The following is a 23,168-nucleotide window of genomic DNA, read 5'->3' on the forward strand; positions in this document are numbered from 1 at the left end:
AAATATAGTACATAATAAAAAAGGAATCTGTTATTAAATAAAGTTGTTATTACCAACATTCAGTATATGTGGAGAAAACGATAGCAAATTAAGAAAATCTATACGTATATTTAACCTAACAAGAAAACTGACATCATAATTAATATAAAATTAATAATGACTATAAACGCTTTTGTTCTCTATAATTTTGACCAACCATGATAAGAATTTGTATAGTTTTTGGATGATATTCTGGAATAAATTATCCCATTTTACTTTAGTAGATTCTTTTAATTGTAAAATATTATCGTATTGACTTCCATTCTTGCATACAGCACGTATGAGTTTTCTTCGATAATTTTCAATTATATATATGTATATAAACTAAGGAACGTGCAAACCATGGCGAAGGTCATGTCGTATTTTCTTGTAGAGAATGTTTCTACAACTTTAGTTTGATGAACGGCAGCATAGCTACACTGAAAAATAAATTTCCTTTGGTAATTCGTTGAATACGTTAAGATTAAATTTATATGTTTTTGAACATTTATTTTCCCTTCAACGAATCATAAATCGGTTTTGCCTTTATACCCAATTCCGACTTAGAACATCATCACCACTATCTCCATTTGTCATCGCTTTTTCACCATTTTTTCTTTTCGTCAATCATGATAATAAAACGAAGATTCATCTAGATCGTCCATAACAAACATTTTTTCATCAGTAAATAAAATACTTCTCCATTACGCCTTTCAGTGAATACGTTCTTTTATGAATGTTAATCGCTGTCCTTGACATAAAGGTTTTATTAACGCAGGTACTTGCTTCGTTTTCAATAATTAAATAAATTTACACTTCTGAAGAACACAGCGAACACTTTGAACGTTTGCAGAGATACCTGGTACGTGAGCAATTTTGCCAGATGTTAACATCGAGTTTGAGGCAACACGTATAGTAGCCTATTTTGTTGCCCTCTCAGAAGATAACACACATATGCTATAATTTTGTCCGGGAATGTATTACGTTCTTTGAAGGTGTTAAAAATTGCATCTTCTATAAGCATAACTGACGTACCTAAATGTAGTCAACGAATACGGTTCGATCACGTAAATTATTCGATATTAAAATTTCAAAAATCTTCCTCAATTTTTTTTTTCTTATATTGATTAGGAAAGAAGAAAAACAATTTTGACGGAAGCATTTTTACGAAATACGAAATTTTAAGTTAACATTCATTGGTGATCGGCTGATAGAGCAAGGCGACAAACGTGCAGTGTTATTCGGGTAGTTTCGTGAGCAGCGGTCGTAGATTCGTACGTTTCCGTGTCGCGCATGACTGTAACGCAGAGGGAATAGCATAACCCGATTAACCAAACTCGTGAATCGCTTCATTTTAAGGCGGACGTCTGCTTCCTCGAGTAGCAGTTTGCTATCTTTCTGCGTCGAGATATCATCACTTTATTCCCATGTCTCCAACGTATTTAACTTCGAGATATATCGAAATATACGGTGAAGTTTTCATGTAGTATTCGTTGTAACCGTAGACACCGTTCACGTGCCAGACGAAGATCCGTCCATCGACGTCGACTCGAAACACCTCGTGGACTTGATCAGCGAAAAAAACCTCTAAAAATATTCATTGAAACATGGAACAAAAACGTCTGTATAAAGTGGTGCTCACTGGAGGTAAGCGGCTTTTTTCTTTAGAGCAAACAATTCATTGTCATGCATTCCGTGCGTCGTAATTTCGTTTCGAAAACATTCGTTCGTTTGAATAGATACTTTCATATATTTTCAAACGAATAATATATTTATCTCGACAAAGATATCTACGAAAAAGGCGAGCTGTGCGTGTCTGCGGAAACCACGTGTTTCGACTACCTTACAATCCTTTCGTTGATTCTATAGTTTTTACTTATAGAAATTTATTTCTGAACTTTTATTACGTACAAACAAACGCAAAGTGGTTCGTTTCCATTGTTTCGTTGCTGTGACAATCACGTTTCACGTAGAATGCTTTGCGAGTTTATCCGTGGTGTGAAAATATTGATTGAATTCCTATGGTATACGAAGGAAATTGCATTATTTCGAATTGAATTTGCGTGCTTTGAAAGTCATCCCCTTTTTTGTAGTCCGTACAAACTTAATCGCAAGGACAGCTATACAAACCCAGTTTGAAATTTCCTGCTGTTTCACGAATATCTTAAAACACACATTTGATAACTTGAAATTGATTTTAGAATAGACAAAGCAAATGAAATAAAATAACCCGAAATATTGTATTTAATAGAATACGGTTATTACTTCAAAAACGTTGACAAAACAAACTTGATCCGGCTATATTTAATTCGTCGAAAATATATATCTCGAATTATTTACATAGCATCGGAGCAATATATGATGCATAAAAACTTATTTTCCCGTTTGTGCTATGTACTTCTACATTTGTAAATAAAACACAGGGTCGAATTACGACTTCTATAAAAATCCACATATATATATACATTGACTATACAGGGTGTTCAGAAAAAACCATTCCATATTTCGCGACTCTATCAAGAAGAAGATGCCAAGCGTGTAATGGAAGAAAAAAACGTGGAACATTTTCTGTAAATGTCGGAAAGTCAGTAGTAAGTCAATTATAATGCTAGATAGAAAATCTTTATATCTTAGAAATGGTTGAATTTTCGACGTACGTTTACCAAAGTTTTTTACTAAGTATGGTGTGTCTTATATAGCATATGCATATTGAATGGTTTTTCAAACACATTGTACATTATATGTATATATACATCAGCAACTTACTTTTTATTTTTCCTTTTTATGTAACTTAAAACAAGGACTAATTGAACAGAGAAAACTTGATGTTAGAAATAGAGCGACTATTCTAGAATTATTAGCCTTCGTAAATAAAAGATCACGATGATCAATGATCGGCTCCTTCATCTGGTTCGATAGTCTTGAATCAAACGTTTTGCGCTGGTATATAAACACGATTAGTCTTTACAATTGTTTGTAATTGTAAACGACATTTTCTTATATCCACGATGTCAGCCGTCGATGAGTGTTCAGCGTGCAATTATTTTATCAGGAATTACACGAATGTTATACACAGTAGCAATAAAAGATATGTTTCTACGAGATAACATTTTTATGAATAAATCATAATCAATGATTATCGATTTACTCGAGCACATAATCGTAATTTTACATTTACGTCCATAATAAAACACTTCGATATATCGTTACACGTACAATTTTGGATATTTCCCATATTTTAAAGTAAATTAAATATTCGTAGAATTCATTCAATGACCAGTGTGTTACCCGCACATTTTCGAACTTTTTTACCGACAGCGTTTGGCCAATGAACACAAATCCAAAGAACGGACATCAAACATTCTTATGTATCGCGTTATGATGTCATCATCAGTCATATTTATCGTATTAGTGACAATTTGAACCAATTACGAGTCAATGAGCGCACGGCTAGCCAATTGCACGCGGAGTATTCGTCGATTGCATGCACTTGAGGTGCATTAATGTATCTCGAATGCATCATATCTCATATCTCGGGGAGCGTCTTTTAATCTCCGCGGATCGTTTCATTCGCCAACACTGCTCGGAGCAACAGCGATAAATATGCTCAAACATACGGAAAGTCGGTGTCATAAAACAGACGAATCTTAATGTTGAATTTATCGCGTGTCTAATAAATAACGAAATGCTATGTGCTTTCCTAAACGCAATAATAGCTCGAAATAGTAAATCTTATTTATTTAAAATAAATAGTTTTCTTATCTAAAGTACTTGACTTTTTAAACCTAATCTGTCACGCTATTCAATTGATGATAAAATCACGCAGGGTCTTTTTATATAGATCGAAATTGTATGTCGAAAAGTCACGAAAAATGCAAATTAAAAATACTGCTAAAAGCTGGTCTGACCTTGAGAGATCAACAAAGGAGGAAGAACAAAAAGGAAAAGATCGAGTGAAAAGAAATGACAGGACCGTCTATTCAAAATTAATTATCTTTATTATATAGAAATAAGTTATAATAAATTGATGATGGATAGTAAACAAGAAAAATTAACGATAATACTGATGAAATCATAATAATGGGTAATTACAGATCACATTCATGATAATTTTGTCATCAAGAAAATCAGAAGATTTAAAAAAGTGATTGAAGCAATAATAATTTTCATAACAACTGTAACGAGCGAATACTATTTCTCTCATACCATGACCAACGAGATAGTCTAAAATAAATATTTATAATCTGGCAACGTCTTAAAACACAACGCGGCTAGTGTTTCAAAGATAACATTGTCTCGTTTGACTTCATAGTAGTTTTAAAGCATGTAAAGGTACATGATCATATTCTTGTATCTTTCAGCTGAAAATTGATAGCGAATCTAAGATTGGAGTTTTATTATCGTATTGTTAGATTATGCTAAATACCGTTATGTATGATCTGTCGACTAGTCCGATTCAGGAGTTTTCATTCTCATTCTCACATTCTTGTTTTCATTTCATACACGCGGTCAGCATTATGGATGACACACAAGCGACATCAGCCTCTAATATCACTGCGAAGATTGATCGACAGATCACACATATCAATGCGGTATGTATTATGATCAAAGCAAGCGATAGTACTAATCCTATTTTGGAGGAGTAATTAGTCACACTTATGATTTCACTGGTATTATCATTCATTTTTTCTAATTTATGTCATTAATTTATTATAATTGTTTGTAATAAAAGTAATTTTATCTTCGAGCAGACAGTTTTTCTTCTTTCCTTCCTTCCGCATTTGTTCGTCTCTCAAAGTCGGACCAACTTTTGGTAACATTTTTAATTTTCATTTTCGTGACCTTTGCGACATATTACTTTAAAGTGAGCGAATAAAATAGAATTTTCTTTAGAATAGTGTTCCAAGTACGATAGTTTAATCCAAGAAGGTAGAAGTTTTGTGCTTTAAGTCCTATTTTTTCCATTTATTTTTATCGATATGCCGTTATCTATCGAAATGAAAATGGTTAATATCGCATAATTTCTTTAATGTCGTTCGTCTGATCTTCGTCTCACGAATAATAACGAGACGCAAAAGTAGCCGAGATCGGGATTCTCGGCCGAGAGATAAAGAAACGAGCGAGGTGGCTAAAGAATTTTTCCCCTTTTGTGTTTCAGGACCTTGTGGTGGTAAAACAACCGGACAGGCACGGCTATGCACGTTCTTCGAGAACATGGGTTGGAAGGTAGGCATGTTTCGCTCTGTTTTTCATTCCGCTTTACGTATAACAAAGGGGTTTATAACAACCCTGTGAAAAAAGGGTCCCATGAGTTCTCCTTCTACGTGAGCCTATCTCTTTGACCGATGATTCGGTCTGAATAAAACACCCCAAACAGTTCAGTAGCTTTTGATTAATTAAAGTCTATATATGTACACACACATATATAGCCAAACTGAGTTATACAAATCCGTCAAGCAAATCCATTTATCTAATTTTGTTTCTTCGGATCGTCCAGGACATAAAGTTTACTTGGTTTAATCTTCTCACGTTAGCCGGTTCGTTCAATGAAACTTGTATATACGTCGGAGATGAAAGGACATCGGGACCTTTCTTTAGAATTTTCGGAAAAACACAATACCCCAATCCAGATGTTTACGACAACGACGTTTAAACGATAAACGAAGAAATATTTATGCGGGTACTTAAGGTTTATAACGATGGGTTTGGGCTCGAGGTGACATAATGAGCCACCGAACGTACCCACGGTCCACGGGATGACGAGTACCATCGTAATACACGATTCGGATAACTCTCTCGATAACTCAATCAGCAATTCGCCCAACGACTAACTAACTAACTAACTCGTAATTCAAATGAAACTGATCTTATATAGTCCTTTTTCCACTCCTTGGGGCATTCTCTGTTTTTGAGGAGAGCTGCACAACTATTTGTGGTCATATAACTAAGGTCATAAACCTTAAGTACCTGCATAGCTATTTCTTCGTTTATCGTTTAAACGTCGTTGTCGTAAACATCTGAATTGGAGTATTTGGTTTTTCCGAACATTCTAAAGAAAGGTCCCGATGTCCTTCATCTCCGACATATATATCTAACAACGCACAAAGGGATCGCCGTGTACATGTTTTTACATACATGACTCTTTCGTCTTCTAAAATTTGTTAATAAAGATTTTCTACTCCATCGAGATTACTCGCCCACGTAGCAACGCTAGCAATAAGAGCTAAATCGTATTCCATTGAGATAAACGGTATGAAAAAAGCGAATTATGAGAAAAAGAGAATGAATCGAATATGCGAACTGATTTTGGGGTTATCATCACCTTACGATGTGGATTCGATAGAGCGCTGGTTGTCTTCTTTTTCAGGTGTTCCGTGTTCCCGAGACAGCGACCGTGCTGCTCAGGTATGCAATTACACGATAACAAATTTATAGTCGCAGAGAAAGGGAACGAACGTAACCGAAGAACGAAAGTTTTCGATACGAATCCGAGGCCGATTCGATCTGCTTGGGAAACCATCCGGTCTCTCCTCGTTTCCCTCGATCTCTTAGGATAAAAGAACTCGCGAAATTGCGTTCTTTTAACGTCCTTGGATATTGATGGAAATGGATAGGGTTTCCACGCGCAAGGAATCGCTTTAATTCGTAAGCCCAAGCTTTCGTTGAGAACTTACTTCGTTACCTTCCACTGCCCAGTCATAGAATTATTGATTAATTAAGACGTTCCACATAACCGTACTAATAAACGTAATAATCGCGACAGCGTAAGAAAGATTCACCATCCTATTCGTCACGAAAGAATATACAATAGGTGTTTAACGTGCTTCTAGATCCTTTGTCAACGATCGGAACGGCAGTCGATGGAAGTTGCTATAAACTCCGATCGTGACAAACGATGATTCATCAACGGTAAAATCAATCGATTCGAAAGAACGCTATGTATACATTACAGAAACAGTTCAACGAATATACGCGTCGCGCACAATTCTATTCTGGCCGAGACATTGGCATGCCGGTACACGACTCTTTAGAAAAACAACACTCGTGACAGAGTAACATCGACTGTACTATATATCTAATAGGGAGGAAAAATTCTGGCCGATGAACGAACAGAATTCTCCAAAATTCTCTCCACTTCTCTAACTTTAATTTAACAACTGTTTCATTTCTCGTCTGCTTTTTCCATTTCAGCGGCGGCATAAAGTTTTCAGACCTGAACGCCGAAGAGGGTAAGTTCACTTCAACTTTTCCTTTTCTAACGACCTCTAGCTTTAGTCTCGTTTTGAACACGCGTATCCGCGTATTCCGAGCTACCGTATTTTAGATTCGCGTTTTATCTACTATGCATTTATCTATGACCTCTTGTTGGTATCCGCAACTTCGCAAGACTCGGTCTGAGTTTACGGTGCTGATAAAAAAGTACTTGCAACAAGGCGTTTACGAGGCTTCCACGAGAAAGGAAACGTTACCCGGCTACAAAATTTATACTTGGCCGCTTTTATTACATCTGCGCGTTCTGGCCTTCGCGAAACAACATAGAAGCCCGGTATATACGTGAATCGCCTTACGAAACTTTAACCGTATCTAGAATGAATCAAACCCAAAAGCAGAATAACGAATCGCGGAGATCCTAATATTTTCCCCGATTTATTTCTTCGCTGAAACATTGTACAGCTTGTACGGGAAAGTCTAAAACATCGACTAACGAACTGTCTTATTTGTAAAACGTCTTGGAGTTAATAAATCTGAATTTACGACGAAGATGGAAGTTCGTGGCGGATTTTGAACGCGGTTATCTTGCGATTATGGTAGAGCGGATACGCGGAGAGACACAATGTCATGGCGGTATCGATCGCTGGTCTGCACGAGTACCTCTCATGCCCTCTCGTTTTACCCCTTGCTGCCGCTTAAGTATTGATATCATTGCGTATGCGTCGACTGTCATCGACGAAACTTTCCATTAGGTCCGAAGAAGCCATCCATGTTCAATGACGATCTCAAATTACCTGGCTCGTCGGTGCTGGCCTTAAGTCGCGTGCTACGTAAATCCCGTCAAATCTATCCGTTTAAAACACAACCGCGTTTTTACCGCGCAAAATGTGACAGAGATGGAAATGGCGCGAAACGATAAGAGCGCTGGTACGATTTACGGGGAAAGAACGAACTTTTGAAAAACGTCGAAACGAAATCAACATTACGAAGTCTCTTGGTGTTTATCAACGATATTTGTTCAAATACAGGACCGGAAACAGATAAAAGCGCGTGTATTTTTTTACGATATATATAAAAAAAAAGCTGATAATTCTGATCTTTTGCAAAATATATTTGTGATTATTATTACGAAGCCTATGGTTACTCATCGGATCGTGTTTGTCAAAATACGTGACCGGTTACGAGAAAATCAGATCGGATTACCTTGAACACTGTTTTTTCGCAGTATCGTTCGTTAAGAAGACGGACGATTCGGTAACAAAGCGTATTTGCAACCGAACAAACGTTCGTAGCAGTCGATGATCGTCAAAGATCGAAATTGCAATTTTTTGCCAACGTGAGGCTGTTTCACGTCGAATTACGCAACGTTACGTCAGTCTACGTCACTCGGTGTTCCATCATCGAGTTTCTGTCAAATACTTCGCCGAAACGTCGAAGCGAGTGAAACGACGTAGAAAATGATTTAGTTTTAGAGCCGTGAGGGGAAACCTTTAAAAAAGCAAAGGATTTCGCGTACATTAAAAACAGAACAATTCATACAGTTGGTTGCGGATGAGCCAAAGAAGAATGGCCAATGTATAACGTTCGCTGATTGCGTAAAATCAAAATCGGCGACTTGCCAAGATTCTCGCAAAGTGGCAAACGCGATCGAGTCACGAGATGCAGACCGTGTTTTTCACGACACGATCCTTGTGTTCTGAACTCGCTCGTTATTCAATGGGTAACTAAGTAGAGAGAAATAACAAGAATAAAAGAAAAAGAAAACAAAAATAATTGATTTCCGCCGAGAAACGTTCAAAGACGACGAGAAAATAGTCGAGATCTTTCGAGATTTATGTACAATACATATGTGTGTACTTTGTTAGAATCGAAAATATTTGTCGTTGACCTGACGAGGAAGTTTATCAACATAAAACAGTATATCATTAAGAAGTATATCGTTAATTATCTAATTATTGATTATATTATAAACATCGTTATCTCGACTGCTTGACAAAATATAAGTACGTATTTAAAAGAGTCTTCTATGGAGCGGCCATGAATACAAAGTCTTCTTTGAAACGTGGGCTTTCTATAATTATTTCAATGACAAAGCATCCCTGTTCCATTCTGGATAGTGAACTTTTCTTCGATAGGTCAGTTAGGTGCCTCTTTGTGCGAGCCTACTTGTTATGCGATTAATCGTTCATACCTAATTACAAAAAAGCATTTATATGTTTCTGATAAATGGTTGATAGCTGGATTATGATAGGACGTTTTCTTGCAAACAGAACTGCTAAGTCGCTTTTCGTTACGTAATACACACGATTATATTATCGCGACGGTTTTGTAGACTACAATTATCCTAAAGAATTACCACAAAAAGATTTTTTAAAGCTTTTTGCGTGGAATTGTACCAGACAGCTGTATACACCCGAGTATCGCGATAGTGGAGCACATTTGCCTTAAAACAACGCAAAAGATACCACGGTAATATTTCTTTCACCTTTCTCGCTTTACCTTTGTCCCAACCATTTTATTCGTCCGCAACTCGTCATCTTGTAGCGCAATCCACAGCTATGCGCTTCTCATCTTCCACGTAAATCCCACGTAAATTAAGCTATAATTATCAATTATTAATTCAAAATGCTCGTTCACGTATCGATTAAAGCGACCAACTGATCCAACCAGGTGTCACATCGATCTATACATATTTTCCATTCTATTTGCACACCCTACGAGATTAACCATGAGATAATAATATACCACCCGAAAAGAATTACGTAACGGAAAATTGGGATCAGAGTTTTGTCAAAGGCAACGTGCCTAGCCTGAAATTCGTGATTTCTCGTTACTGCTATTTATTTAACACGTCTTCCTATGTATTTTCTTGTAAAACGTACCAGTCGTTACGTATCATCCGCTATTTCTTGCCAGATTCGTTGCTTCATCCTATATGAAATTGAAATACCAGTTCCATCGTCTTCGAAGCTTCCAACAGGTTTTTCGATGCGAAAGAGTCGCCGGATGGTAACTATGTACCTGGCGATCCAACGACCAACGCCAAGTTCTCGATGCAAACACCACTTAGAAATTTGCATTCCAAATTGCTCCAATTCTCCCCGTACATCGTGTTTCGTTCTCACATGTAAAGTTACTTCACCAATTAACATGAAACGTGCGTGTTTTTGTAACAGAGACAACACTGTCCTTTAAGTCTCGTGCTATTAACACTAAACACTAAACACTAAGTACTAAAGCACTAAAGTACCAAGTACTAAAGTACTAAGCACTAAAGTATTAAGTACTAAAGTACCAAGTACAAAATACTAAAGTACCAAGTACCAGGTACTAAAGCACTAAAGTTCCAGGTACTAAAGTACTAAGTACCAAGTACTAAAGCACTTTAAAATTTTTGTTTCATGTGAAGCATGTGTTTGCTTCAGCCTGTCTTACGTGCTTTTATGTAATTGTATTTGTCGGGTTTGATCCGTGGCATTGAAACACCGATACAAATCGGGCTTCATACGACTATATCCTCCTTTTGGCTTCTTCTTTAAATAGATTCATCGAATTGTACTTATAATACTTGTCGATTTTCTTTGCCATCGTCAAGCACGATTTCTTCTTACGCTTATATCGCATTTACGCTATCGAGCAAAGAATGATAATTGATGCATTTTTTTGTTTATCCGTACGTGAAATATAACAAAGGGAAATGGTGTAAATGAGCGTGGTAGGCCGTAATTGAAGTCATTACAGTTTATCATTATTCGCTGGTATCGATACGCGCGATAGAACCAACGTTCATTGGTTAATGTAGGTCGATTGTGACGAAGTGCGTTCCATATATTCTCCGATGTATCAGACACTTCGTAAGAAGTTCGTTATACCGAGCACCGGTTATTAATAAATTCATATTCGACGCTGTCCACTCGATTGTCAGTTCCCCTCTATCGTAGTTAGGGTACGCGCTCCGTTCTCTGGCTTAACGCCAATTTGCTTTTACATATTATGAGTTCGCGTCTGGCCAATCGCCTCGGCTTCTTTCTTCCCCTTTTTTTCACCCCTTTTCCAAAACAGTCCTCCTTGTATCGTACGTTATTGCAGCAAACGGTAGGGCACAAAACATATTTGTCAGAGACGATAACTGACAAGATATGTTAAAGATGATGGGAATAAAGAATTCGTTACGAGCTTTGTCTCTTCTATGATCCGTTATGGATCGAGCAGTAGTTTATCGCAATGTTATAAGCGTTACAATTTCTTTAAATTTCACGAAACTGTAGGATGGAGGAAATCTTTGGAATTTTCTTTCACGGTTACGATGTTAAAAAGTGGAATTTTAAACCGATAAAGGTGGAATAGTAAACCGATTGGAAGCAAGCTACAAATGAAACGTTGCGTTAACGCAACATCGACCGATTAGTAGGTTTAACGTATTCCGCGAAAAGTCAAAGACTCGAATGAAAACGAGAGTCGGAAGAAAGGTCAAGAAAAGGACCTCCAAAGACATCGCTTCCCGTTAGCTTTTGAAACGTCAAACCTCTCGCGGATCAAAGTTGGTGTGGAAATGAAATTATGTTTCAAAGAGGCGCCTCGAATATCGTTGCGAACTCGTCGGCTCGTCAAGATGATTAAACGAGCGTAGCGGAAAAGCGATGAAACGAGCCACAGTTTCAAACGATTTAAGTATACGCTCGAAACGCAACGTTTTTTCATGCACGATGTTCACAAAAAATAATTTAGTCGTCAAAGAACCGCACCGTTCGTTGATCGATCAACTTCTTCCGTGTCTGTTCTTACGCAAAATTTCATCTTTCGTTTTCCTACGAAGTTTCGTACGCGAGATAGGATATGGTTGATAAGACACGAACGCGTTAACGCTTTCCGGTTCCGACCAGAAACACTTAAGCCTTAAACAGTTCGCGGTAATGAAGTGTAATTGGGTATGCAAATGAAGCGACAAAAATGTAGCTTATGAAATATCGATACGCTATCGCGTCGTACAAGTTCATATACGCAAACAACGCAAAACATTTTTTTCGTCTTTTTGCTGTGAATTTAGTGGAGCGGCAGTAATTGTTTCAATGTCGAGCTGCACCCAAGAATTAATAACAACCGGTTACAATTAACAAGTCTTCTGGTTATGACAAGATATCTCAAGCTGGAACGAGCCGAATGAATTTGCGCGATCGGTAAAAGAGTGTTGACGCATCGTGAAATAGTTAATGTATATTCAGTTATGTAGATTTTTCTATCTGCGTCGTACTTGAGAAAATTACATTAAAAATTTCGTCAACTGACGGCTAAATCCCTTCTCTTTATTTAAGAAAAAAAAAAAAAAGAAAGAACATTCTATCCGACGCGATTATTAAACATAAATGATGCAGATGTTGCTCGATTTTCGATCGTGCAATTCCTTTGATAAAAACCTTCGCGAATGATTACTGCGTTGTTGAGAATGCGTTGAATTTCGCGCAGCTTGTTAAAAATCGTAATTGGAATCTTCCTTCTTTCGTCGTTGGAAAGCTGAAGTCGAAAGCGCCTGGTACCGCTCGTATCCTTCGTTCTTTTTTCGCCAACGCATGGAAACATTATCCACTGGCGTGCGATACATTTCCAGTGTTTTTTATCGAGCCCACGTGTCCGTCGACGCAGCAATTGCCTTTCGTCGTATTTGTCGACGCGCAGAACCGAGTAAATCTCGCTCCTCGATTTCAACCCTCGACCAGCTATTTTATCCTTCGAAAGCTTAACCGTGATTTATTACACAGAATCGTGCTTGCGAGAAATTGGCTCTTTCGCTCAAAGTTCAAGCACGTGACGACCAACTCGAACCAGGCTATAGCGTAGAAGATCGAACGTTGACGAATTATACGTTTGTAACGAAAGTTTCGCAAATACAAAAGCAACTGGTAACGTCGCTCGTGTATTTAGAGAAATTTTCTTAAAAGAAACTAATTGCAAGGGGAATCGCAACGCTCGGTATCGCGTGGAGACGAGTTTGCGTGCAAAATGTCGAGCAATTTCAATGCGGAGGGACAGATGGAAGATCGCGGATAACGCGTAGCTATGGATCGTCCTGGCACGATTTAATTAAACCGTGCATGAGAAAAAGGAAAAGCGGCTAGAAGGTGGGGGAGGGGGAGAATACACGACAACAGAGGCTTATCGAACTGGAAGTGTCTTCAAGGTCGGTTGGTTCTAGCAAAGGGATCCGGGTCGCGTCCTTCGATTACGAAGTCCTCGCAGCGACATTACAGGAACAGGTCGGACAAAGGCGAAGCAAGGTGGCCGGAGATCTTGGAAGTTGACTCTGGTGAGGGTGAGTTTTAGAAAGTGCCCCCGTTTTTAAAAGCGACACAGACGAAAAAAAGTTTGCCTATCTTTTATTTTCACCACGAACGTAACGAAAAAGCTGGCAAATACAGAGATTACACGCCGAACGATCCTAAAGACGTTCGTTCGACATTCGTTTCTCGGTATTTCTCCGTTGTCGGTAACCCACTTTTCTCGTTTTATCGAATTCTGTTGCTCGTGTTCGTGTAATGTCTGTAATTCTATGCACCGTATGTAGTTACAGGAACAACGCGATCATTGGTACCCGATAATTGTATTTACTTCTCGGAAGCGGTAATCTCTGTACGCTGTTTAACGTTGTCGAAAGTAAAAGAGGCTCGCCGTCCGGTCGCCTTGCTAGAGCGATTCGTGTCGATCCCTGCTGCTAGAAATCCGCCTGTACGACCGATCGAGTCGTGTCATTGTGCCACTCTTGGTAAATTAGGTATGAGCATTCTCATCGCATACACCGTCCAGCATTTCCTTCCGAACTTTTACTTTCGTTCGTTCTGTATACTTGGATCATATTCGTGTACGTGTACAGAAACCTTGCTCGAGCGTTTTTAACCGATGTACTTATACATCGAGAGAAGAATTTAAGAAAGTACGTTCCTCCGTGATAAAAGATCAACCTCGTATGTACTTGTCGGCTCTCCTTGCTAATTCTATTAACTTTCGGGAGCGTAATAGCCCGTTGCTAATAAACGTATGCAGGCGTTCGATGCTATTAATTGCACGCACGATATCCACGATATTCGTCGTCGTTCATCCGTTAAATCATAAAGACGTCCCACGGACCATTAGTCGCGATTGTTTTATGCTCGTGGAACCGCGCGCGTCGAGACGAAGACGCGTTCACGACGCTGATACTGGGAAATGCTGAATCTGGTTACGGCTTGATAATCGAAAACGCCAATCGTTTCGAACGATTATCGAACACCGTCAAAGCCTGCGGACGATCATTCCGTTAATTGGAGTTTTTCTCACCGTTTCGATAACGAGAACCTATCGTGACAAGAACTCACACACGCATACACGCAGTAATAGCAGCCGGTTGGCCCGTCTAGCCCGTCTAAAACGATGCGTCGCATCTCTGGCAGATGCGTGCAAGCAACGAGTGTCTGAACGGCCAACGACTAATGCGAAACTTGTTTGTCTGTGGTGGATTTCGTTGCAAAAGAATACGTGCACCGTACCAGATATCAGCTGGGCCAACTTGACTTTGGGTCAAGATGCGAGAAACCTAGAAATATACATGTAGATAAAACACTGTAAGACGCGTACATAAACAGATCTGGAGTATCGTCTGTACAAAAAGAAAGAAAAAAGAAAAAAAGGAAAGGAAAGAGATGCTCGAAAGATGTTGTTAAGGGAGCCAACTTCGACCCTCGTATTTCCTATTTCGACAATTGCAAAGCTTTTCGAGCTACTATTAATTGCACTTGATTTATCGGCTCTCGCGATAACGCGATTTTAGTTATTTGAAAGAATCGTGTATCGAAGCTCTTGGCAGTTGACCTCGATTAGATAAGGCTGTGATTTGTTCTTGGATACGATCGATCCTAATCGCTTTAGTTAGTAGCGCGTTGATTATTACGCGAACTATTAAGATAATTTTCACGTAAAATATAGCATCAACCTCGTGCTTGATATTTACCTTTTTTTTCTCTCTCTCTCTCTCTCTCTTGTTTTTTTCTTTGAACGACGTCGAAACGAGAGGACTTGAAATACCTATAGAAGTTAACGAGCACGCTACTTCGAAGAAATTTAAATTAATCACCGTGTTACGCTCGTAGTAGCATATCGTTACGCATATGATCATTCGTTGAGAAAAATACACGATCATTATCGCTTATCAATGCAATTGTGCAAATGTGCTAATAAATTCCTACGTTCAATTAATTCATGGCTTGCGATTACGTAAACAGTTGCAAAGACGGAAAAAGTAATTGTTGCGTAGTTACCGATCAGCCAGGTAGCGTGTAAAAGTTGACTCGTAGAAACAAGAAACTATAACGATAGTTGCTTTACTTGTTTCGCATTGACCGATCTAAAATTGTACGTGATTTATGTTATTCTGTTTCAGCGTTCAAATTTCAAGAGAATCTTCTGCGCACGATGATACAGATAGAGAATACGTTCTTCCAGCTGGGTGACAGCTGTTCGCGAAATTGTCTTATTATCTGTGATCGTGGTGCCATGGATGCCTCTGCATGTGAGCGATATTAATAACTATGCTGCCTATCTTTTCCTCTGGTCCTTTACGAATCAAAGTTAAACCAGATCTTTCTCTTCTTTAATTTAGTTATATCGAAAGATAAATGGGAATTGATGATGGCTTCGAACGGATGGAACAACGTGGAGCTGCGAGACAATAGGTACAATCAGATCATCCATATGGTCTCGGCAGCAAACGGCGCCGAAGAATTCTACTCGACGGAAGATCACGCGTGTCGTTCGGAAGGCGTCGTGGTAGCCAGAGAACTCGATTATAAAGCGGCGGCCGCCTGGGTTGGGCATCCTTACTTCGATGTGATAGACAATTCGCAGGACTTTGAAACGAAACTCTGTCGTATGATCGAATGCGTGTGCCAGAAGCTGGGTATCGATACCGGAGACAGATTGAGAGCAAGTAGCAGAAAAGTCAAGTTCCTTGTCAAAGGTCCTTTACCGGCGGACTCTGGGTTCCCGCCGTTCCAGGACTTTGATGTCGTCCATAACTACCTCCAAAGTAACAATCCGAAGATGCAGGCTCGTCTGCGTAAACGCGGGCAAAAAGGTTCGCGAGACAGTTACTATTTGAGATTTACAATGCTAACACGTCTGTATCGATAACGCGTAATCACGTATAAATTTACGTTGATAGGTCACTGGTCTTACATTCATACAATTCGACGTCCAAAAATGTGCGGCCAAGTGATCGAAGTAAAAACACAATTGACTCATCGAGATTATTTGAATATGCTCGCTCAACGCGATGACTCGCATTTCACCATCTTCAAGCGTCGACGATGTTTCCTCATCAACAATCAGTATTTCCAATTAGATATATACAGAGAACCCGCTCATCCAAGGTGAGAGTTAAGAAATCACGCGCAATCGTGTAACGAAATAATTTATTATATATATAGATAAATGTGTCTAATATGATTACAGGTGTCGGGGATTGATGCTGCTTGAAACGTACACAGCATTGTCCGGAGACGAGCTTAAGAACATATTACCACAGTTCCTGACAATCGAAAAAGAGGTCACTGGAAACCCGGATTACAGTATGTTCAATCTCAGTCTAAGAGAAGAATGGAACAATACGAATAAATTCTGCCATAATTTACAAGGTACGTATCGAATATCGTTTGCCATTAAATTATACAGACATCCGTAACTAATAAATTACGCGTATTTCTTTAATGAAAAAGATATATCGAGAAAGTCGTTTGATACACTCTTTTTCGCGTAGATCTGTCTTTGATTGTCTTTCTTGTTTGATCAGTTTCTTTTAAATTGCACAGATTACGCTCTTGCAGGCTTAACGGAATCTGGATCAACAGAAACAAAAAGTACTTGCTCTTCGGAAGCGAAAGATACATCGGTTAAAAAAACAGTAAATGGACTTGATTGTTGTAGAGTCAATGGTGTGGACGTTGTTATAAATAGTGTAGATAAAGTTGTAAATGGCGTACAGAATGGTGTCTACGGTGTTACGAATGGTATCGTGAAATTTGCCGAACAAAATAGTATAAAAAGCAATAGTCAAGAATGCGGTAGTCCTACGAAACACTAAATGACGATCCTTAAAACGAAAAAGTACGAAGAGGTGCAATGAGAGCAGGTTTCGAAACGATGTGAAAACACGACGGTATAAATACATTAGGCAATGATAAGGGACAAATTACACAATTCTAAAAAGAAACAAAATATTTTATTGGCACTGACAGCTGCTATCTCGATCTAAAATTTCCTAGGCAATACGAAAATGACAAACGATACGAAACTTACAAACTATAATACCTATTTTTTAATTAATCTTGCGTGCACACTTTGAAGGTACCAATGCGAAATGTACTTAATAATTCGACTGTAACTTATTTTTTACCAATTTGTTTAACAAGTGATGTCGATTAATATACCAAGCATTTTTACATCTAAATCACTCCATTTCACTTTTCATCTCCTTGCTTCGTTGTGTGTTTTATCTAGAGTATCGTAGTAACTCTTTATTTAAGAATATTACTATGAATAATTGTGATACAAAACACATGTAATACATAGCATACAAAACACGTATGGAGCTATGTAATTATTCAAGAACAAACGATCTGTATGAAGTATACTTTCCTTTAGAAATATTTAACATTATCTCAATAGAAAAGTAACACTCTGCACTAATGTGAACAACTTTAAATTTATGGATAGTACTGTAGACGGAAAACTTTGGTCCCTGCTATAGACATAAATTTTACAAATAAATTAATCATTAGTGGTGTCTTGTAAAATACTGACATAAATCTAATATTTGACTTGTCTTTAGATGAATAATATCGTTGAGTAACTATGAAAAGTATGATTAATTAATTTATTGGAAATGTTGTTGGGTTAAATAAAAATATCAATTTCTATATTGTAGTCCCTTATGAAGAACGTTCATTTTATTATTTAATTTATCAACAAACATTGTTTTCTCATTGAACATAACTTAATGAACATAAAATATGTTATAAGATATATATATATATATATAAATATATATATATATATATATATTTTACATAAAAACATTTGTCACAAACTTTACTATTATTTAGAGACAAAGTGCCTGTGAGATGTTCAGTCACAGAAGTGAAAAAAATGATATATAAATATATATTTTCAATGAAAGATGCAATAATCAGTTATCGATGCACTTATGCCATATATAATTGGTCTGAATTCATATATTGTACCCATGATTGTCTAATAAAATGTCATGTGCCTATCATTTTTTACCCATTTTGATATACCCCTTCTCTTTTTCATTCTTTCAAATTATTCGTATAAGCCAAGTAATTTATTATCATTTTATTTTGCAGATTGAAACTTATACCGATTTTCATATGGTACAGCTAGGAGAAGGATAAAAACTAGTAATATCTTGGTCATTGTAATTTATTGCTCTTTCGAAAAATTTCCTTTCATAAACTTATTGCTATATAAAATAAAGAAGGAAAGTCGTAAACCTGTGTTTGTGTTACATTCTCCGACATATAGGCATTTTCGGACTTCACATTCATTTTCTGGTTTAATAAATTAATTTTTTTCGTATTTAATATATTGCTGAAGTTTAATGAAATACGAATTATGTATATAGGAAGTAGACAGTACACACACACAGTGTGTTATAATACACAGTAAAAAAATTAGTAAAAATACTGACACAGATAAATCATGTGAAAAGGGAGCTACGTGACGTTACATCGATGAAACCAAATATTTAACGTTTCATTCTTCCATGTAGAATTATAAAGCCTTATTTTACATCTTATAACATTATATAAAAAGTAATGCATAATGGAAGCGTAATTATAGTTTTTTTCTTTTTTTGGTATACCATTGTTATAATATTGTGTTATTAGTATCTAAGGTAGATACTAGATTAAATAGTTTATCAAGAAAAAGTATTAACAATATTGTACACAACTCGCGTAATCCTTTCTTTACATACATCGCTTTCATATAGATAATTTTTGCTCTGTACATTAAACAGGATCTAAAAAAATTTTTAGTAAAGCTGCAGTGATATTTTGTATCTATCTAATCCCAATCTAGGTAGAATAACTATTTATAGTTACTTGTAAATATTTCAGAATTCTGATACAGGAAAACTTTCAAATAGCTGCCTCTTTCTAATGAAAGAGAGACATATAGGTAATTAAATTACATAACGAAATGTAAGTAGTAAGAAGACATGTTTCATCATTTTTTCATGGGCAAGTTAAGAATACCAAGTATAAATAGAAATATATTTATAAAACTATTTGCATGCAAGACAATGAATTATGATCCACTTATACAGGTCCCTGGAAGTATTAATTATACAATTAAACTCTATATTCTTTATATACATAACAAACGCTTCTTTTTATAAATATTAAGTAGTATTTAAATCATCCTGAAACTTTTAATTCATTTAGAAATAGGCATTATCTGCATGTGTCATATCTTTTTCGTAAAATTTTACTGGAAGCATATATTTGTTTTATTTTTTTTCCTTTGTTCATATGTAAAGAAATTATTAATCTTTTATACTGTTTTTCGCTTATAAACCATTCCATGTTTTTTGATTATCATTTTTTATACAATTTATAATCAATTTCACTTGTATAAATTCATTTGAGTTATAAAGCATATGAATCATAAGTTACTCCCATTTCAGAGCATCTAATTAAATGTTAACATCATTCGTATGCTTGACACAGTTACATTTATCTACTAATAGCTTTAGCTTGTTGTGCTTTGTACATTTTTAAGACTTTTTTACTTGGTACTAAAGATTGACTTAATCCTGGCCTTTTCTTGCGTCTATTCATTTGATTATTTTCTTGATCTATCTCATCATCGTCATTGATGGGAACTTGGCCATTATACTGAGTCTGACAAATAACTGTTTCCTGTGGTGTTCTAATTGCTTCTAACTCAGCTGCTGTACGATGTAAATCTGAATCGTGTGCAAAGGTACAATTATGACCAAATCGGCATCTACCTTTCCTATAGTTCCAACAAATCTTTCTGCCATTTATCATTTTTGTATCATCAAGAGTCGGCGTCATTTTCACATGTTTCTCAAGAATTGCACTCTTTGCTTTTTCTGCTTCAACAAATGGATTTGAGAAGACCGAAGTTTTCATGGTGGGTATACCATTAAAGTCTGGAGTTGGTAATGGAAGTTTCTCTTTGGAAGCTGTTTTACATATTTCATTATTTTCATTATGTTCTTCTTCTTCGTCATCCTCTTCTTCCTCTTCCTTAAAACTAAGAGTTAGGCAATATCAGATTACAAAGAACAAATTCAATCTGATGTGTAACTACTAACTGTGATTTAATATGCTTATATTAATATAAATATAAAAATAACATTAATCTATAAAAAATGCAGAATATCGTTATGCATTTAGTTTATTAATATCGAAACGTGACATTAAAAAATTATTAATGCAAAAGAAAAGAAAAAAAAAATACCACATTAATATTGTAGAACATAAAATTTAAGAAGTGAACATACTTTCTCTAATTTTCATTTCGCCAATTCAGACGAAAATATATAAAGTCATATATTTCACGAAAAATAAACATACATTTACACAAAATACAGTGTTAAGAATGTAATGACATAATAATATGTAATTTGTTTTAGGAGTCAAAATTTATGAGATTATGAAGGGTTATACGAAGGAAGGGAGAAAACAAACAATAGGGAAACAGGTTCATGAGGGTAAAAGCTTACGTGTTATCGGCACCGTCTGAAATATCATCGCCACTACTTTCTGAACTCGAGGAAGTTCCATAATCCGCAACTAAGGAAGCCATGGTTCTTAGCAATTAATTAACAATATTCTCTAACAAACACTAATCTAATATAACCATTATAAACAGTTGTGCTTCTGTCCACATTCACAAAATATGGCAACGCTGGAAATCTAACGTCACCGGAAGTTATTGACGACGTTCTTGTAGTTTTGAAATTAGCGGTAAACGTAAAGTTTACTACGCGAGTCTATTCTATATTTTATATTCTGTCAGATTAGTTTTACCGCATTAATCGATATTAAAATTCTAATGGTTAAATGCCAAAATAGAATTAATTTATTTTATTTATAGATATTTTTAATATATTACGAATAACATGAGTTCCATACTTATTGATAATTTAGCAAACAGTTTATGTAGCATACAAAATATATGTATATATATTTATTTATATTATTTACAAGATCCTTGTAAATCAAAGTAATAATAAACTTATATTTAATTATAGATGTACATGATGTATTTATGGACATGAAATACCAGAATCATTTATAGTTAACGTGCATGTAAGATTTGCTTCCAATTGGCAACTGTTCCAAATTGAAATTTTTCTCTTTCCAAGTTCAATTTTTTCCAATAACAGTCTTGTATTAGGAATATGTAACCAATATTTTCCTAAAGTAGGAGTTACACTATAATTTTCATTTGAACTTGTGCTAGGTCCTTCTTCACTGACAACATCCCACTGAGTAATCAAATTAACAATAATAATTGACAAACGAAATTCTTTTGCAATATAGTGACACATATTTGCTAGCTGATTTAAAGCAACTGTTATTTTTCTATCTTTACAAAATTTAAAAATTATTCCTGGTAAAGAATCAATGATTATAATCCTAGTACGACACTCTCCACCTTCTTCTTTCAAACTAACTGTTAACAAGCATAAAACTTTAAACAACTGATGTATACTGTATACACAGCATACTTTGATACGTTCCATAGTTTCATCTATAACCTAAAATTGAAATAAAAATGTGTTTTACTGGCATTTTAAATCATAATTATATCTTTATATTTATATATACCTGCTTACTAAAATCCTGTTTTAATAAAATCTGTTCTATTCTTGAACCACAAAAATCCCTTTTTGTATCAATGTACCGTACAATATTATTAGTCTTCAATGCAATGTTAGTTGCAATTGCAAAGCATAATTGTGATTTGCCACTTGAAGATACACCACATATTTCATAAATTTGACCATAATACAAACCACCCTTTAATAGATTGTCTAAACTAATCAATCAAATCCAATATCAATTTCTCAATTAATGCCATTTGTATTTAACATACTTATATACCTTGATAAATTAGTAGGAATTATATCATTCTGTTCCATTTCAAATAAATCAAGTGCATTTCTAATCATACCTCCAAACCTTTTTAAAATATTTTGCTTAATTTCAATTATGTCCTGTAAATTTAACCTTAAAATTAACATTTTATAAAAATTATTTATTAGTAAATTTAATTCAGAAATATTTATTACGATTATTTTTTTATAAATAATCTTGTATATATACCTTGAACGATAATCCTGTAAAATGTGCCAATCTTTCAGGATCTTCATCTACAAATTGTATAATAGTACAAATGTGTTGACGTTCTAATTGTTCTATCACAGAGCTTGATAATTTTGAATTTATGGCCGCACTTAGTTTTGTCATATTTAAGATAATCAGTACTTTAGTCGTTATTGTCGCTATTCGCTAGTTCTATACATCATACTTTAGACTTCCTACTTTTATATTATAATCTTTTTTTGTAATTTTCCTTTTAAATTAATTGAAACTGAAACTTACAAACTTCCGGAAAGTTAGGATTATTATTTATATTGTAACCCTACTTTCAATTTGCATGATATATATGATTAATCATAATCGAATTTGAAAATATTCGTATAAAAATCTATAATCGTTCTAAAATAATTTAATAAATTTGCTATCTTTCGTTATTAATTTTAGGTAAAAATTTTAAATCATTATCTCCCGTACTACGTAGATCAATGTAAATGTAACAGAGGCAATCAAAAGATGATGCGCCGAGTACCG

The 23,168-nt window shown here is 35.9% G+C and overlaps 3 protein-coding genes and 1 long non-coding RNA gene across 13 annotated transcripts; 1 reads left to right on the forward strand and 3 right to left on the reverse strand.

The window, feature by feature from the left end:
- Nucleotides 1–1,320: 1,320 nt before the first annotated feature.
- LOC126864924 (TRPL translocation defect protein 14) lies at nucleotides 1,321–21,561 on the forward strand. Of its 9 annotated transcripts, none has more exons than XM_050616824.1 (10): nucleotides 1,321–1,665; nucleotides 5,177–5,244; nucleotides 6,386–6,423; nucleotides 7,210–7,247; nucleotides 13,421–13,537; nucleotides 15,638–15,766; nucleotides 15,857–16,330; nucleotides 16,418–16,625; nucleotides 16,708–16,889; nucleotides 20,942–21,561. In XM_050616824.1, the coding sequence occupies exons 1-10, from the start codon at nucleotides 1,626–1,628 to the stop codon at nucleotides 21,049–21,051; spliced, it is 1,404 nt and encodes a 467-aa protein (XP_050472781.1). In that variant the 5' UTR covers nucleotides 1,321–1,625; the 3' UTR covers nucleotides 21,052–21,561. The 9 variants fall into 9 exon arrangements, with proteins under 9 accessions (XP_050472781.1, XP_050472775.1, XP_050472782.1 ...); XM_050616818.1 differs by lacking the exons at nucleotides 6,386–6,423; nucleotides 20,942–21,561 and adding exons at nucleotides 4,532–4,610; nucleotides 17,064–18,529 and having other exon boundaries at nucleotides 1,322–1,665; XM_050616825.1 differs by lacking the exon at nucleotides 20,942–21,561 and adding an exon at nucleotides 18,621–18,766 and having other exon boundaries at nucleotides 1,323–1,665.
- On the reverse strand, nucleotides 8,985–10,440 carry LOC126864928 (uncharacterized). Its single transcript, XR_007689376.1, has 2 exons — nucleotides 9,730–10,440; nucleotides 8,985–9,421 (listed from the first exon to the last, which is right to left on the reverse strand). It is a non-coding gene; the product is annotated as an uncharacterized LOC126864928 (long non-coding RNA).
- Nucleotides 18,681–21,180, reverse strand: LOC126864927 (uncharacterized). Its single transcript, XM_050616832.1, has 2 exons — nucleotides 21,032–21,180; nucleotides 18,681–20,559 (listed from the first exon to the last, which is right to left on the reverse strand). Exons 1-2 carry the CDS (start codon nucleotides 21,112–21,114, stop codon nucleotides 20,013–20,015), a joined length of 630 nt encoding a protein of 209 aa, XP_050472789.1. The 5' UTR covers nucleotides 21,115–21,180; the 3' UTR covers nucleotides 18,681–20,012.
- LOC126864926 (DNA repair protein RAD51 homolog 4) lies at nucleotides 21,530–22,933 on the reverse strand. Of its 2 annotated transcripts, none has more exons than XM_050616830.1 (4): nucleotides 22,641–22,933; nucleotides 22,419–22,531; nucleotides 22,143–22,353; nucleotides 21,530–22,072 (listed from the first exon to the last, which is right to left on the reverse strand). In XM_050616830.1, exons 1-4 carry the CDS (start codon nucleotides 22,782–22,784, stop codon nucleotides 21,578–21,580), a joined length of 963 nt encoding a protein of 320 aa, XP_050472787.1. In that variant the 5' UTR covers nucleotides 22,785–22,933; the 3' UTR covers nucleotides 21,530–21,577. The 2 variants fall into 2 exon arrangements, with proteins under 2 accessions (XP_050472787.1, XP_050472788.1); XM_050616831.1 differs by having other exon boundaries at nucleotides 22,419–22,544; nucleotides 22,641–22,905.
- Nucleotides 22,934–23,168: the final 235 nt, after the last annotated feature.

This window comes from Bombus huntii, chromosome 4, assembly GCF_024542735.1.
Source record: "Bombus huntii isolate Logan2020A chromosome 4, iyBomHunt1.1, whole genome shotgun sequence".
Classification (NCBI taxonomy): domain Eukaryota; kingdom Metazoa; phylum Arthropoda; class Insecta; order Hymenoptera; family Apidae; genus Bombus; species Bombus huntii.